The following is a 16,589-nucleotide window of genomic DNA, read 5'->3' as shown; positions in this document are numbered from 1 at the left end:
TGAATAATTACTTTAGACATAAAATGACGGTAGCAAGTAAAAAATTACATTTACTTCCGTGAAGGTAGTGTCTAACCAAATGCAAAGTTCTAGTGAATGGTGGAATTTCGCGTTTGAAGCAAAATACTCATACCATTTTTACAGTGCTACCAAATTGTTATATAATTTCCCGTTGATTCAGGTAATAAAAATCCTTTTTTTTATTAACTTCAAATTTGTTTATTCAGCATGTCACTGCATTTACATACATACATAATTTATAATATAATGCATTTTCTTTTTAGTATTTTTTTTATCATGTCACGCAAACACAAAATATTTCATATATTTTCGCGATGTAAAAACCTAAGCATTAAATAAATGAAGCTAACTAAATTAAAATGATAAAATGTATAAATTATTTTACATACAAATGTAGCTATATAGTTAAAAATAATTACAAACATGAAAAAACTAAAATAAAATCATTAAGTAAAGATAAAATGCAAACAAAAACTTTTACAAAAGGATTTGTATGCTAACTATTATAATATAATTTATTTCTTATTTTAAAGGCTTTCGATAAGTCATTGTTGTTCTTTTCTTTTTCCAATTTATGCAAATAACAAACACTTGTGCTTAATATAACACTCCGTGAAACTAACTAAATCTAAAGCTGTTCATAGGTAAGCCCGTTGATTTAATTCCTATATTTGAAGACGCCATTTATCCTTTCTTAAAGTCCAATATGTCTTCTATCGTGGCTGCACGTGCTGCATCGTTGTTGTCCTTTTCCAATTCCGCACGCACACAGCGGCCACAACACGCCTCAGACGGGTTGTTATCACACTCGCCCACAGCTGGTGGTTTAAAATTAGGTGTCCATGGACCCAGACTGCCGGTCGCATAGAAATCCATTGGATATGCATTGTTTTTCGGTGCTACGTTATGTGGTGTAAACTCGACATCACCTAACACAACCGACAGTTCATATGGATTCAGTAATGGTTTGGCAAAGGCGGTGCCCCAATCTATGGATAAGCGTGGACACGCAATTTGCACAAATGCATCAATGCCGGCAAAGAGCGCCAACTTTTGTGGAAATATCTCAGATAACAAAATTGTTGTTGTAGCATAACCTTTGGCATGCAAACGCTTTTCGAGAAATTTATGCACACGACTACTGCCTTGTCTGCCCAAAGTACCGACAATAATGCCAATCTTCTTGGCAGAGCGTGCACGTTCAATTTCGCGATAACGTATTGACTGCATTGCGCGATGATCATATTCCTCAATGGTGAATTTTTTATCGTAAGGGTCATATTTATATGCTTTCAAAGTAGGATTCGCTATCATAGACGATTCCAAATGGAAACGACCATCGCCGAGATAAATCAGCATCTTAGCGGTGGCAGGCAGTTCAGGCGATGTGCAACCCAATATTTCTCCAGGACTTAGAGGTTTCGCTTGTGGCACAATCACATCATAGCCAGCTGCTTTAAGCTCGGCGGAAGCCGCTTGTAGCGTTGTCACAAATTGTATTGTACTCACGAGCGCAATTTGGCCATCAGTCGGTTTGAAATTCTTTTTAACGGAATCGATGAAATGTAATGGATCAATTTTAATATCCACAAACACATATAGAACTTTAATGTCACTGGTCTGATCGACAGGTATGAGACAGCTATGCCCATAATGCACCAATAAATCAGCACCCAAAGCCTTGGCGGTGTAATCGTCCACACAACAGGCGCCATAAGTGACGTCACCCATGATGACGGTGTCGGCATCGGTGAAACGTTCTATTATATCAGCAATAATCATTGAATACATAAGCAGTCCCTCGGGCAGTTGCAATGCTACACGTTTAGCTTTCATATCACGTATGCGCCAGATGGTTTTGTGCAGCTCAAAGTTGTAATTAGATGGCAGACGATCGATGGCCTTCTGTAGCACTGGATCATCGAGCAGTGACTGTGGAATGCGATTGATGCGCGCTTTGGGCTTGAAGACTTTCTTCGGCTTGGCACGCACCACAACGATTTCATTGTTGGCCGGTGCGTTAGTGGCAGGTTCTTTAAGTGTTAAGTCCATGTTGACTGGTGGGATTACATCCAACATTGTGCTGCGATAAGAAAAAATAAATAAATAAATAATTCTGATTTTTCACTTGTTGATAACTTTTTAGTAATTAGTTTATGTATGCTTGTGAATAAATAAAGGAATAAAGAAAACTATAAAATAAAACTACTTTGCTATTTGCAGCCATGCGATTCGCTTCAAAGATCAGACAGACATCATCACTGTTATCAAATAATACAATATATATTAAGGTTATCATTCTAGAGTTAAATAATATTTTGACAACATTGCTTATCGCAAAATGATTTGTATATTCAATTCCACTTGAAATTTTACTACGTTATGAATGCATTCGAGAAAAAACATTGTCTTCGCTTGAACCGAAACCGGTTGAGTTTGTATGACAGCTAAGTATACATATGTAGTAAACCTATCTAAAAAATTTGTTCGAAGATTGAACCGTTGCTTTGGAAAGTATTTTCTACAAATTTCGTGTATAAATCTCATCAAATAATAATATAGTGATTCGATACTCATATAGGTGCGTCCGACAAATGAGCAGCTTCTTGAAAAAAACCGGTGAAAACGGAATTTGAGATCGATATCTCAAAAAATGAGGGACTAGTTCGTGCATATATAGACGGACATGCCGGTTCTAGGTTAAGATTTTATCCTGACTATGACGTTATTTTAGATCGAGACTTTGATTATTACATATCTTAATAATTCATAAGGCCTTTGAAGTTTTCATCTTTTTGTTACAAAACTTCGTGGCAAACTTGCCCTCTGTTCAGGTCTTAATGATACATTTCAAATATACATAAGTGTGTATAACAAATCTGCTTATATTATTGCTTATTTTAATATTAATGCTTAATTCAAGAAATGTTACTACTTATTACGTATACATGCATAGCACCTTTTTCAGTACAAGGTTCTCAGTAATAATTTCGAAGTTGTTATTAATTTTTTTTGTTATGTGCCGCACAAAGTTGAGGTTCTTTAACTTTATGACGCATTTTTGAAAGTTCTTGCGAGCACACACTCAATATAACGGGTGATTTTTTTGAGGTTAGGATTTTCATGCATTAGTATTTGACAGATCACGTGGGATTTCAGACATGGTGTCAAAGAGAAAGATGCTCAGTATGCTTTGACATTTCATCATGAATAGACTTACTAACGAGCAACGCTTGCAAATCATTGAATTTTATTACCAAAATCAGTGTTCGGTTCGAAATGTTTTTATCGACAAATTTTGTTCAGCGATGAGGCTCATTTCTGGTTGAATGGCTACGTAAATAAGCAAAATTGCCGCATTTGGGGTGAAGAGCAACCAGAAGCCGTTCAAGAACTGCCCATGCATCCCAAAAAATGCACTGTTTGGTGTGGTTTGTACGCTGGTGGAATCATTGGACCGTATTTTTTCAAAGATGCTGTTGGACGCAACGTTACGGTGAATGGCGATCGCTATCGTTCGATGCTAACAAACTTTTTGTTGCCAAAAATGGAAGAACTGAACTTGGTTGACATGTGGTTTCAACAAGATGGCGCTACATGCCACACAGCTCGCGATTCTATGGCCATTTTGAGGGAAAACTTCGGACAACAATTCATCTCAAGAAATGGACCCGTAAGTTGGCCACCAAGATCATGCGATTTAACGCCTTTAGACTATTTTTTGTGGGGCTACGTCAAGTCTAAAGTCTACAGAAATAAGCCAGCAACTATTCCAGCTTTGGAAGACAACATTTCCGAAGAAATTCGGGCTATTCCGGCCGAAATGCTCGAAAAAGTTGCCCAAAATTGGACTTTCCGAATGGACCACCTAAGACGCAGCCGCGGTCAACATTTAAATGAAATTATCTTCAAAAAGTAAATGTCATGAACCAATCTAACGTTTCAAATAAAGAACCGATGAGATTTTGCAAATTTTATGCGTTTTTTTTTTTAAAAAAAGTTATCAAGCTCTTAAAAAATCACCCTTTATATGCTTCAAAACTGGTTTTATTATTACGTGAATTTATAAAAAAGTATAATTTAAAGCAAACAACTGATGATTCATAACTAACGGGTGATTTTTTTGAGGTTAGGATTTTCATGCATTAGTATTTGACAGATCACGTGGGATTTCAGACATGGTGTCAAAGAGAAAGATGCTCAGTATGCTTTGACATTTCATCATGAATAGACTTACTAACGAGCAACGCTTGCAAATCATTGAATTTTATTACCAAAATCAGTGTTCGGTTCGAAATGTGTTTCGCGCGCGTGTTTTGTTCAGCGATGAGGCTCATTTCTGGTTGAATGGCTACGTAAATAAGCAAAATTGCCGCATTTGGGGTGAAGAGCAACCAGAAGCCGTTCAAGAACTGCCCATGCATCCCGAAAAATGCACTGTTTGGTGTGGTTTGTACGCTGGTGGAATCATTGGACCGTAATTTTTCAAAGATGCTGTTGGACGCAACGTTACGGTGAATGGCGATCGCTATCGTTCGATGCTAACAAACTTTTTGTTGCCAAAAATGGAAGAACTGAACTTGGTTGACATGTGGTTTCAACAAGATGGCGCTAAATGCCACACAGCTCGCGATTCTATGGCCATTTTGAGGGAAAACTTCGGAGGCCACCAAGATCATGCGATTTAACGCCTTTAGACTATTTTTTGTGGGGCTACGTCAAGTCTAAAGTCTACAGAAATAAGCCAGCAACTATTCCAGCTTTGGAAGACAACATTTCCGAAGAAATTCGGGCTATTCCGGCCGAAATGCTCGAAAAAGTTGCCCAAAATTGGACTTTCCGAATGGACCACCTAAGACGCAACCGCGGTCAACATTTAAATGAAATTATCTTCAAAAAGTAAATGTCATGAACCAATCTAACGTTTCAAATAAAGAACCGATGAGATTTTGCAAATTTTATGCGTTTTTTTTTTTAAAAAAGTTATCAAGCTCTTAAAAAATCACCCTATATATTAACCCAATTTCAGCTCTTTAGTATAAGGCTGAATGCGAATCAGGGGGAAACACCGATTTTTCATACAAAATAAAGTTTGATAACATGGTAATAAGGTTTTTAAAATGTTATAGTTATTATAAAATATATATGTATACATATATTTGGAAAAATACTAGTCTCTTTTCTTAAAAGTAAACAAAGAAACTAAACTAGATGCGGAAATCTGAACTAATTGCATATAAATGCGACGATTACTTGTTTTATATACCAAGTTGAACAACATTTGCTGATCAGCCTGGCGATTTTTAATGGTGTTTTGTGTTTATTTACACATACATATAACTAATTACTAAACACATTTCCGTCAAAAACAATAACACAAAATGAGTAAATTGTCTATATTTTTAGCTAATTAAGAAAATGCTACTTTAACACACCCGAATACAATCTAACTGACAAAGAAAAGTAATGTATATGCACTAAGTAGATAGGTATTTAGATATGTACATATGTATGTACCTCAAAAACGGTGGCCTACGTGAGCAATTTGCACTATGCAAAGGCTGCAACAGAAACAACACAGTAAAAAGATAGAATTCCAGACAAGATATAGAGAAACATACCCGCTCACACAAGTATGCAAGTTTCATAAATAAAAGGCGTTGCAAACGGTCCTTCTGATACACAGTAAACTTTGAGAGTTTAGCGTGGAACGCCGGCAAGCGGTATCGTTGTAATTTCAAAAAGGGGGCTCGCCCAAAAGTATTCACATATTTGCAAATATACTTGAATGCAGCAATCAGCAATATAACTGCACAATTTATTGTATTCACGTAGTAGTAAAATCTTATCCAACACAGAAGCTTATTAATTAATTTAGTGTTTTTACTAGCGGTTACTGAATTGCAAGGCATACATAACTATTATGCAAACAAATATATGTATAAATGTATATGTTTGGATAAGTATATGTGGCTATTTTTAGTAAGATTGATGTCAAGCAGCTTTTCGCAACTTACCTTGGTGTTTGGCTTTTGTTGCTGCCTTAGATTAGTGTTGTTGCTTTTGCTTTTGGCAAATCACGAGATTAATTATATTTTATTTTGTTAAATAAGCTCACTTTATGTCATTAAACTTTACACAATCTCTTTATTTTTTGAGCACTGACACTAGTACACAATTATTATATTAAACAATTTGTATTACTCAATCAGTGAGAATTTATTAAAGTTGTATAGATACTCTTCTGTTGACTGCTGCTTTTCACAACTTTAATAACTATAATGTTTTATTGTTATATTATAACTATTATAACGTCATTTTTAATACACAAACTTGTTTCAAAACTTTTGCTCAAAATATACGTCTGGTTTGCTCTGCACCGCCGCAGTAATTGATTTGCGTTCGCCGTTAATATTTCCTTGCTTGGGCTTGGTGTTGCATTTTTTGTTTACCCTGGCTGTGTTTTCTTTTGTTTTTGGTGTTATTTCGCACGTGTTGTTGTTATTATTGTTGGCTTTTGAAGTTTGTCCACCATTGGCACATGTTCATGAGTCACGTAGGCACCTGAAAGCAGAGCAACTAGTGAAATCAGCTGTTCGCCTTTTATCGTGGTAGCGCTAAGGAAAAAGTTACGACACGTTGATAGTATAGTAAACGGTGTTAAGCTTCACCATTGCACTGTTTTACATTCCGATTGTTATTAGCAAGTTTTTAGACTTAAATTTCGCGATGTTTTGTTAAAATTTACGAACTCTCGCCAAAATTAACAGGAAACACATGAAGAAATCAAACGTCAATGGCAAAGTGAGCTGTCACATTGTGATAAGAGCGCAGTGTTGGAAAGTTATGTAGAAACAGCACGTTAACTAAGCACAGGGTTACACATTGTTTCAAACATTATTAAATAAAGTAAAAGTTTGACATATACAACACATTTATACCGATAAATTACATTCGATTGAATTATTGCACGCATTATCGATTTCAATCAAAATCTGCATATTTTTACAAATAAAACAATATATTACAAAAAACAGGAAATCAAAAAATGTGTTAAGTGTTTTTTATTTTTATTTTTGCCACGTAAGCAATAACGAATGCGTAACTACAATTTATTTAATAATTTTTTAATATGTGCTACCAGTATTTATAGTAAAATTTCTTTAAGTTCTAGCGCTGTCGATGTCAGACGGCTCAGCTTCATCCCCTTCTTCTATAAAATGTTAGAAAAAAGTTAATTATTGTTTCTTTACATAATAAGTGGAAAAAAATAATAATAGATCACCTACGCTTGTTGCCAGGTATACGTCTTAAACGTTCCTGCTCTACAGCTACGAAATACTCTGCCGCTGCCTGCTCGCAAGCATCTTTAAATGGTGCAACATTAATGCGCCCGTTGAGCATGGTTAGATCACCTTGATCCTGACCTTGATTCGTCTTGACTTTCAGCTTAATTTCACGTGATTTAGCTTCCAAAATTTTCTCTCTGCGATTTTCACGTTCAAACATCTATAATGAAATATCGATAGTTACTAAACAAAAGTCGATAAGCACTATTATTGTCTTTTTACGTTTTTTTTTTTTAATATTTGCAAAAGTGTAAATCCTCGAGAAATACTAAAAAAATACTCTCACTCACCGCCGTCAGCAACGGTTTGTCATTTTTCGCCGACATCACCATGTTATCGGATACTTCGATAAGAAAAGTTGCTCCATGCTTGCTGCCACAGCTGACATATTTACCGTTTTCATTCGTGCGCACACAATGCAATGGCTCATCACAAACTTTTACCGTTAAAACTGGTTGATTTTGTTGTTGCAATAGATCCCAAGTGTCGAGAACGCCATCCATGCGCGTGATGAAGAATTGCGAAACCCTGAAAATCAATAGAATTATATTTAATAATTTATAACACTACTTTATATTTTTAACTTCGAAGTTTTTTTACTTCGTGTAACTCCAAGCGCCATCGGTCAGCATAGCGTCACTATTTTTTGTCCATATTATCGAGCTCTCACGGCAGTCTTCGGACCAAATGCGCGCACACCAATCGCCGACGGTTAGGAAGTTCTTTACAAAGGCCGGATTTCGCGTTATGGCATACACCGGGCCCAAGTGGCACATCATCTAAGGAGAATATGTGTAGTGACACACTGTATACAAATATTGCTTCAATTATAGCTCACCCGTATCTGTATCTTCTCCATGGGTGTTTTGCCCTTACGATTACACGAGAATAGCATACCCATTTCGGTGCCAGCCATAAAACGTGTCGGTATTGTAGTTTCATACTCCAGCACCGAAACGCCAAAGGAACGTGCCAGATCTTGCTCGTCACTACGTATTGGATCCATCAATAATTTATCCAATGGTTCACTCAATTTACGCGTATCCCACCATAGCACTTGTCCATCGGAACCACCAGAGAAGAATTCCGTGCCACTCTTCGAATTATTCCATAATACCGAGTTAACTGGATCACGATGACATATCTCACGTTCGCTTATCATCACTGGATACTTGCCATGTCGCGTATCCCAAGCGGCCACCTGTCCATTATACATTCCACTAACCAAACTTGTTGGATCCTTCTGATTGTATTCCAAACATACACACGCCACTTTCGGCTCTAGCGTTAGAAACGGTTCATTTGGATTCTCAATCTCCCAAATGTACGAATTGCAACGCTGACCCGTTTTATCACCCTGAAATTTCATGTCACAATGACTGACTGCCATTTTAATTCCACCATCCGGTGACCACGACAAATGTGTGACCGGCACTTTTATGGGATTGGGATCACGATAAACGTTAACGGTGCGTGAGCGACACGGTTCAGGCAATGGCGCCGGATCGAGATTCTCAAAATAATTTTCATAAATATTCACCGCATTATTTTGATGTATATAATGCTCCATTGGTTTAGTGAGGTTCATAACTTGCGTTATGTAGTTTTCGTCTTTCTCAATTTTCCTTTTATAACGCACCGTCTGCTCCGGATCGGACATGTTAATATCTTTGGGCCAACCACCTTCGTTATGCGTGATACCGACATGCTTGTATGTTGCGCGTTCGGTGTTTGCCTCACTCAAGGCCATTTGTCGGGTGAAAAGCGTTGCACGATCCACCGGATTCTTAAGTATGTAGCCCTTAGCGAGCTCTTGCGAAGAGTTTTCCGAAAAGATAACCTCATCTTTGTCGCTGAAGCTCGCACTAGCGCCGAAGGTGCGTCGCTCTTTCTTAAAAGTGTACTCCATTTTATGATTTTTTAGTTATTGTTACAAACCAAATAATTTCGACATATTTTCAGCACTACTGAAGGTATGCAACTATTTAATCCATATTAAAATAATAAACTGCAGTTGCATGGCAACATCGAGTAACAACTCTGCTATTTAGTTTGTGCAATGGCAGCACTGTTACTTAGTTAACGGCCAATTAACCGTTATTTTTAGCGTAAATAATTTGTTCAAATATTTTTCTGTGAATTTGAAAAAATGACAGGCGTTGCGCCCAAAAAAATAGCTGAGCTCAATGCAGAGCTAAAAAACGCTTTAATTACTGCCATTATACTCACAAAGGCAACGCCAAAAACTTTTCTCGTACGCGATTCGCCTGAATTTCGTGGCGTTATGAGCTTTACGTTGCGTGACTCCAAACGACACATCATCAATTGTAAAGTTTGGGGCACCAAGGAGCTGGTCGCTGAATATAACCGTAAATTCAAGATTTATGACATCATCGATGTCATCACGCCGAGCGTCGTGCCCACGTTGGTGCACGACAAATCCACTTTGGTGGATAATGTGCGCTTTCAACCGCTGTCAACTGTGCCGTTCTCCCTGGTGTTAAATGAAGGTCAAGGTCGGTTGGACACCAACAACTGCCGCGATATTGATGCCTTTCGTGAGTTGCACAATTTGCGTCGTGTGCCACATAAGCCACTCTGCAGTGCGCTCAAATTACAGGATGTGCGCTGCGCAGTGAAGGAAAGCAGCGCCAAAGAGCAGTTCGTCGATTTACTGGTTTTGGTGGCGGCACAGCGCCCGGTCAAAGAGGTGCGCAGTAAACGCAGTGGTGAAATGCTAAGTTGTCTTGAGTTGATTGTGATCGACAGCAGCTACAGTGACGGTGTTATGCTGAGCATTTGGCAGGCCGATTGGATACTGCGCGCGCAACAATATTGGGAGGGTATGCACACGGTGTTGCATTTGATTGAAGTAAAGCTTGCGTTCTCGGAATTTTACAAAAGCACCACGCTAACATTCAGTGGACGGACTTTGGTCTATGAGAACCCCATTGGCGCGGAGGTGGATGCCTTAATGCAGTTTGCCGCCACTATAACAACTAAGCCTTGGGATTCGTTGGCATACACAATGAATAGTCAAGTAGATGGTAAGCAGTTGTGTTGAAAATTTCATAACTAACCATTTTAAACAATATTTTAGCTGCTGAAATTAAAACTCAGATGACAGTTAAACAGCTATATGCGCGCGCTGAGGGCGAACTCAAAGATGACAAAGAGCAATTCACCGCCGTTGTCTATGCCATGCTGACGCATTTCGACTTTGATGGCACCGGTCAAGTCATCAGTCGTAGATGGTAAGCGCAAATCCTATATAAGGGTCATATCATACCGTCAATTTACTCTACTCTCAACCAGCAAGTCCTGTCACAGTTTGCTTACGAGAAATCAGAACGAATGTGATGCGCCTAAATGCCAGCTGGAATTTTCACTCAACCACGATGGTGCGCAGTACGAAAGCTTCTTCAACATAAATGTGCAATTTAGTGATCATACTGGTACATTGGTAGAGGCGCGTCTCTCTGGCGCCATAGCCGAACGCGTGCTCGGGCTAACCCCAAACGAGTATCAAACGCTAAGCGAGCACGAGAAAGCGCAATGCAAATGGAAATTTCTGATGAACTATTTTGAGGTGAAGCTCTTGGTGCGTAAAGAGAGCGCTGTACGCCGACAAATGAGCGTTTTTGTGGTGGATATGAGAGCTATACAGATACCAGAGTTAGCGGAAAAAATTTGCGTTTTTTGATAACAAACGAAATGTAGTTTGATTTCCATAAATGTATAATATAGTTTTCTTATAAAAAATATATTTATCTGTCAATTATTTATCCTTGTCCGCCATCCGCTTCAGCACTTTTATGCGTTTATCGCCAACTGTGGCTTCTTTTTCTTCCGCACCGGGGGCGGCTGCTGCACCCGCAGCACCGGCTGCATTAGCGGCGCCCTTACCGCCAGCGCCTACCGCTCCGGCTCCCGCGCCTGTTGCATTGGCCGCATCACCCAAAACACCTGCGGTATTGATGGTAGAGGTACCTTGTAGTGCCGCAATCTCTTCGGCGGTAAGTCCCTCTAAATCCGGTTCTCCTTCGACTTTCTCGAAATCGGTGCGCTCCATGACGAATTGTCGTTCTTGTCGCTTTTTATCAATATTGAACGTGCTGTCCTTGAATATTTTCAACATATCCTTGAATTCAGTGTCATTTTCGATAATCTGCAAGAATTGGTCTGGGTCATCGGGATCAAGTTCGGCGATCAAATCCAATTCGGCCTCGCGTTGTTTGGTTTCAGCTTCGAGGAGCGATGTCTTGCGTTTGAGTTTTACTTCCTCGACACGTCCTTCCAGCAATTTGGAGCGGAAAAGTTCGCGCTCGAAGAGCTATAAGGGATAATTTTTTTTGTAATTATGTTTAAAAGATATATATAAAAAAATGTGTTGTCTTGTGGTCGTTCAGTTTCGGGTGTATAGAGGGGAGAGCTAACTCATCTAGCCAGTAGTGTTGCCATTTATTAATCATGCTCACCGCCATTAGCAATGCTTTGTCCTTAGCGGCGCTCTGTCTCAAAGCCGGATCTAGCTCAAATAGTTGTACATCACCATTTTCCAGCGCCACTGCCAAATACTTACCATCCGGACGAAACTTGACATATTTTATGGGCTGCTTCAATTTTAGCGTAAATATGGGTTTTCTCTGATGCAATAGTATGTCCCAAAAGTCGACTTCGCCGCGCGCATCACCGGTGACGAAGAGAGAGCAACGCGCGGGACTCCACGTGCCACACAACATTTCATTCTTCTTCTTCATTAGTAGTGTCGTGGGCGCACCTTTACATTCCTCTGCCCAGATTTTCACACACCAGTCGGCAGCAATTAGAAAATTCTTCACAAAAAACGGATTACGTTCGATCGTACGTATCGGACCCGAGAAGAGGCGATAATTAGAGATTAACACTTCCGTGGGCAACATACCCTTACGATTGCCGATAAATATGTAACCCTGATCGCTGGCGATAATATAACGCACCGGTATGGTGTATTCGAATTCCAACACTGTCACGCCATGTGCGCGTTCATTCGCTTGTTCGTCGGTTGGTTCGGGATCGAGTAAAATTTCCTGTATGGGTGTTTCCAAGTCGCGACCATCCCAATATTTCACAGAGCCGTCATATGAACCGCTGTAGAACTCAGAGTTCGACTTTGAATGCACCCAACACAAGGCGGCGGCCTCCTCACGATGTGCAGCCTCGAGCGGTGAAATTTTTAAGGGCTTACCACCATTCCGCGCATCCCACAGAGCTACCATGCCAGATTGGAGTCCGGCGGCTATAAAATTATCATCACGTGGGCAAAAATGTGCACGTCGCACCGGCTCCGTCGATTCGAGCACCACCTCAGGACTCAAAGCGTTGCCTTGGTCCCAGACATAGAACGAGTTTGGATTACCATCGGTACGTATTGTTTCCTGTATAGTTTGAATATTTTCATCTCCGTCTTCTGTTTCTGCTATCGGCTTTGTGGTGACTGCCGGTGTGCGTAATGGTGCCACCCTGTTGAAGTTGGTCGGCTGCGATAGGAATTTGCGCCGTTCGCTCGGCATCCAGTCGAGCACGGTGATAGGACGCACGGGTTTTAGCGGATCATGAAATATATTGCATTGTCGCGCCTCAAATGGCATGCGTATGTCCTTACCCAGCTCTGGTGGCAAGTCGACGAAAAATTCTTGATAAATATTTACTGCGCTATTTTGTGCCGTCACATCCATTGATGTGTGTATCAGATGCATCACCTGCACACCCCAGTTATCCTCTCGCTCGATCTTCTTGCGGTAACGCATTGTCGACTCTTCGTCGTTGATGTTCACTTCGCGCGGCCAGCCGCCCTCATAATGATACATGCCATGCTCGGCGTAGGTCACATTATCCGTCTCTACCCAGCTGTAGGCCATTTGATCGCTCAACTGTGTGCTGCTATTCATCGGATTACGTAAGATATATGAGTTGCGCGTGCGTTGACTCGGCTGTATGCTGAGCATCAGCTGTGTGCGATCGCTAAGCAAGGGTTGACGTCCAAAGCGGCGACGCTCACGCGCATAAATGTACTGATTGTGATACATGGGTATGGAGCTTCACTTGGTTTTCAGTAATATGCGGTTTCTGTCGACTTTCTTCAAAGCTCGCGTTCACTTGTTGAAATATATGCAAAAATATATATTTGTATCAATTAACGATAGTTAAAAAAATTTTAAATTAGTATTCTAAAATCTTCCAATAAATTTTTTTTAAACAATTTCGTTGAAAAAAAAAATATTTAACTGCTATTTTTCTTTTTGACATTTGGTTGAAGATTATAGATGTTCCTAAAGATGTCTAAGTCACGTGTTCGGAAGTGTTTTCAATTATTTTTGATTAGAAAATAAATATATTATATCAGAACATTTTCACGCCAATTTTTTTTCAGCGCCATATTATTTTCATTTTATAAAAAATTCCTTACAAATATTTTTTTTATTGGTTTTTCTTTAGAATGGGGTATAAAATGTTCGGTTGCACCCGAACTTAGCCCTTTCTTACATGCTTTATTTTCTTTTCTTATATATCGTAGGAACTTAACTCGTGAGTAGAAGGTTCAAATTCCGGCCGGCTAATATAAGACTTTTTGATAAGTACTTCAGCTTTGCACGTGACAAAAATAACGGGTGATCCCGTAGAGGTACTTTTTCAATATCCAAGTTCTCATATTATTTTTAATCAGTATTGTTTGGCATTTCATCATGTAAAGACTTACGTCTAAATAAAGCTTACTCTATGGCCTCTTGAAAAATTCTAAAAAGATGCGACGTTTTCGAGCTAAATTTTGCTCAGCGATGAAAACCATTTTTCGCTCAATGGGTATGTTAACAAGCAAAATTTCCGCATTTGAGTCGAAGAGCAACAAGAAGAGATTCAAGACCTGCTGAAGATATTCATCCAGATAAAACAACGATTTGGTGTGGTTTTCGGTCGGTAAAATCATCGGTCCATATTTCTTCAAAAATGATGTCGTTGAAAACGTCACCGTCAATGGCGACCGTCACCCGGAGAAAAATGTCTTACTTGCAAGGTAACAATCAAAAGAGTGAAATAAAATTACAGAAAAAATAGATCAGTCAAGTCAGAGAAGTGAAGAAAGACACGACAGAGCCAATCAATCAATTCAGCGCAGAATGTGAGAAGATTAATAAAAAATTTGGCCTAATAATCATAAGAGGCTCCGAAGTAAGTGTATCCAAAGCACCACAAAGTTCGGAGTTGGAAATATTTTTGTTATAAGGTTTTAAAGGCAAAAAAAGGACAGGCGACATGAGTAATATAATTTTATGAAATTCAATGACATATTATTGTACAACTTTTGAAGTATATTAGAAACATTTTCAATGAAAAATATTAATAAATAAGCCTGTGATGGTGATTCTCCAGAAGCGCCTTGAAAAAAAGTGGTGAACATACAACTCGTTACCGGATCATCTGTATGTATTTCTCGAGGTAATCAGAAAGATTTTTTTTTCGAATACTGTATGAGGTCCTGTAAGATTAATTTCATTATAATTTGGTCAAATAGGCCAATTTTTTACCAGTAAAAGAATTCGTCACAGACAGGAACAGGTGGTAATCGCATGGTGCCTGGTTCAACTACTATAAAGTCGATACATAAGAACATCCCAACCAAGTTCCCGGAGCTTCTAGCGAGTTCCTATCGATGTGTGTGGCCTGGCGTTGTCATTCCTCTTCAATAGGCCAAAGTTCTTCACTTTTGGACGATTGCTTGCTCAAATTGTTGAGTATACACGACCCAAATTAAATTACTGGTCAAAGGATGCAGCTCATAGTAGATGATTCGTTTCTAATCCCACCAAACACACATTAAGCCCTATCAGACAGTCCTTTACTACATTTATTTCATTTGATATACACAGCACTTATAGCGGGATTCTGTAACCAGTCTCTAGTCTCTATTTGACACATTTTGAGGTAAAATCTTGAAACCTGGTAGTTAGCAGGTCACAAACTAAAAAGAACTCTTGCCATTTTGAATATGCTGACTAGAGATCATCATAGATATTAATCGATTGTCGTTTTTTTAAATTGTGTGAGCAACTAAAACACGAAAAAGTTAAACATAAATCAATTTCACATAAATTTCGTAAATATTCTGAAACAAAGTCAACATGTATTTTTATTTTTATTAATAATGATGTTTTTTGACCTTGTGACATTTACTACAGTGGCCATATAAAGGAGCGCAAGTTTGGTGTTGGATTCGTGGTGGGAGAGAGACTCCGTCGCCGAGTACTATCATTCACTGCGGTGAATGAACGTCTAGCCACAATCCGCATCAAAGCGAGGATCTTCAACATATAGCTGATTTGCGCTCACGCCCCGACGGAAGAGAAGGACGATGTGACCAAAGATGCCTTTTATGAGTGCTTGGAGCGCACTTATGTGAGATGCCCCCCCCACGATGTAAAAATCGTGCTTGGCAACTTCAACGAGAAGCCGCAATTACAACAGGCAGCCGAACGATTTTCTACTCGACTTGCACTCCTGCTCTCTGAGAGCACTCGTCAACAACTCGGTAGGTATAACTCCTTACGTACAGCTGCAACTCAAACCATTGGTTTTCGGAAAGTGCAAAAGAACTGCTGGTACGACGAGGAGTGTCGCAGCGGAGAGAAAACAGGCTGCCTACCTCGAAACGACGACAACACGTGCGGTATGGGACAGATACCGAGAGTTGAAGAGGGAAGCGAGACGCATTTGCAGACAGAAAAAGAAATAGGCCGAAATGCGTGAGTACCAGAGAACTGCAAAAATCACTATTTTCTTGATTTACTCATACGCGAACTTTTTCATTCAACCCAACTCACTGAAAAAAACAGAGTGTTGAGTAAAAATCCGCTAATTTTGCCATACACATCATTCCGAGGATCTTGAGTCTTCGGTTCAAAATTTCTCACTCAATTCAACTCACTGAACAAAAGTCAGCGTTCAATAAAATGAGTATGTGTTGACGAAAGCATCATTCGGTTCAATTTGAGTTGATCGATTATGAGTAAACTATTAGCGACAAGACGACACGATGTGAGCGTTACGACCGCATGTACAGTAACAATTTCTATGTAAGCCCCTTGCGTTCCACGAACTGCAGCTTGTTGTTGTAGCTTGTTTTTGTTTTCGTTCTTCTCACATTTCATCTGTGCAGAAAAAGTGCCGCTTGCTGCGCGCATG

At 39.4% G+C, this 16,589-nt stretch overlaps 4 protein-coding genes across 7 annotated transcripts; 1 reads left to right on the top strand and 3 right to left on the bottom strand.

Moving 5' to 3' along the window:
* Positions 1-622: 622 nt before the first annotated feature.
* On the bottom strand, positions 623-6,846 carry LOC105224748 (2-(3-amino-3-carboxypropyl)histidine synthase subunit 1). 3 transcript variants are annotated; one of them, XM_049458827.1, is made up of 3 exons: positions 6,693-6,846; positions 6,039-6,585; positions 623-2,104 (listed from the first exon to the last, which is right to left on the bottom strand). In XM_049458827.1, the coding sequence occupies exon 3, from the start codon at positions 2,098-2,100 to the stop codon at positions 706-708; it is 1,395 nt and encodes a 464-aa protein (XP_049314784.1). In that variant the 5' UTR covers positions 2,101-2,104; positions 6,039-6,585; positions 6,693-6,846; the 3' UTR covers positions 623-705. The 3 variants fall into 3 exon arrangements, with proteins under 3 accessions (XP_049314784.1, XP_049314783.1, XP_019845271.2); XM_049458826.1 differs by lacking the exons at positions 6,039-6,585; positions 6,693-6,846 and adding exons at positions 5,539-5,582; positions 5,643-5,937; XM_019989712.3 differs by lacking the exons at positions 6,039-6,585; positions 6,693-6,846 and adding an exon at positions 5,643-5,932.
* Positions 6,847-7,066: 220 nt separating this feature from the next.
* LOC105224751 (dynein intermediate chain 3, ciliary) lies at positions 7,067-9,280 on the bottom strand. 2 transcript variants are annotated; one of them, XM_011202941.4, is made up of 5 exons: positions 8,209-9,280; positions 7,971-8,149; positions 7,661-7,898; positions 7,311-7,530; positions 7,067-7,234 (listed from the first exon to the last, which is right to left on the bottom strand). In XM_011202941.4, the coding sequence occupies exons 1-5, from the start codon at positions 9,277-9,279 to the stop codon at positions 7,185-7,187; spliced, it is 1,758 nt and encodes a 585-aa protein (XP_011201243.2). In that variant the 5' UTR covers position 9,280; the 3' UTR covers positions 7,067-7,184. The 2 variants fall into 2 exon arrangements, with proteins under 2 accessions (XP_011201243.2, XP_049314782.1); XM_049458825.1 differs by having other exon boundaries at positions 7,081-7,234; positions 7,307-7,530.
* Positions 9,281-9,512: 232 nt separating this feature from the next.
* Positions 9,513-11,073, top strand: LOC105224750 (protein hold'em). The gene is made up of 3 exons (XM_011202940.3): positions 9,513-10,417; positions 10,471-10,624; positions 10,686-11,073. Exons 1-3 carry the CDS (start codon positions 9,520-9,522, stop codon positions 11,071-11,073), a joined length of 1,440 nt encoding a protein of 479 aa, XP_011201242.2. The 5' UTR covers positions 9,513-9,519.
* On the bottom strand, positions 11,018-13,649 carry LOC105224749 (dynein intermediate chain 3, ciliary). Its single transcript, XM_011202938.4, has 2 exons — positions 11,849-13,649; positions 11,018-11,703 (listed from the first exon to the last, which is right to left on the bottom strand). Exons 1-2 carry the CDS (start codon positions 13,436-13,438, stop codon positions 11,149-11,151), a joined length of 2,145 nt encoding a protein of 714 aa, XP_011201240.2. The 5' UTR covers positions 13,439-13,649; the 3' UTR covers positions 11,018-11,148.
* Positions 13,650-16,589: the final 2,940 nt, after the last annotated feature.

The sequence above is a fragment of the Bactrocera dorsalis genome, chromosome 5 (assembly GCF_023373825.1).
Source record: "Bactrocera dorsalis isolate Fly_Bdor chromosome 5, ASM2337382v1, whole genome shotgun sequence".
Lineage (NCBI taxonomy): Eukaryota > Metazoa > Arthropoda > Insecta > Diptera > Tephritidae > Bactrocera > Bactrocera dorsalis.
Note: the sequence above shows the minus strand (reverse complement) of the source record. Positions and strands in the feature narration are given on the sequence as shown.

Bases quoted from the DNA above. Each gene is read 5' to 3' on its own strand.
- LOC105224749 (XM_011202938.4), bottom strand. From the start codon at position 13,438: ATGTATCACAATCAGTACATTTATGCGCGTGAGCGTCGCCGCTTTGGA. The intron at 11,704-11,848 runs GTGAGCATGATT...TATCCCTTATAG, and splicing joins ACAAAGCATTGCTAATGGCG to CTCTTCGAGCGCGAACTTTT.
- LOC105224751 (XM_011202941.4), bottom strand. From the start codon at position 9,279: ATGGAGTACACTTTTAAGAAAGAGCGACGCACCTTCGGCGCTAGTGCG. The intron at 8,150-8,208 runs GTGAGCTATAAT...TATTCTCCTTAG, and splicing joins TGGAGAAGATACAGATACGG to ATGATGTGCCACTTGGGCCC. The intron at 7,235-7,310 runs GTAGGTGATCTA...AACATTTTATAG, and splicing joins ACGTATACCTGGCAACAAGC to AAGAAGGGGATGAAGCTGAG.
- LOC105224748 (XM_049458826.1), bottom strand. From the start codon at position 5,933: ATGCCTTGCAATTCAGTAACCGCTAGTAAAAACACTAAATTAATTAAT. The intron at 5,583-5,642 runs GTATGTTTCTCT...TTTCTGTTGCAG, and splicing joins TTGCATACTTGTGTGAGCGG to CCTTTGCATAGTGCAAATTG. The intron at 2,105-5,538 runs GTACATACATAT...TTCTTATCGCAG, and splicing joins CGTAGGCCACCGTTTTTGAG to CACAATGTTGGATGTAATCC.
- LOC105224750 (XM_011202940.3), top strand. From the start codon at position 9,520: ATGACAGGCGTTGCGCCCAAAAAAATAGCTGAGCTCAATGCAGAGCTA. The intron at 10,418-10,470 runs GTAAGCAGTTGT...ACAATATTTTAG, and splicing joins AATGAATAGTCAAGTAGATG to CTGCTGAAATTAAAACTCAG. The intron at 10,625-10,685 runs GTAAGCGCAAAT...ACTCTCAACCAG, and splicing joins CAAGTCATCAGTCGTAGATG to CAAGTCCTGTCACAGTTTGC.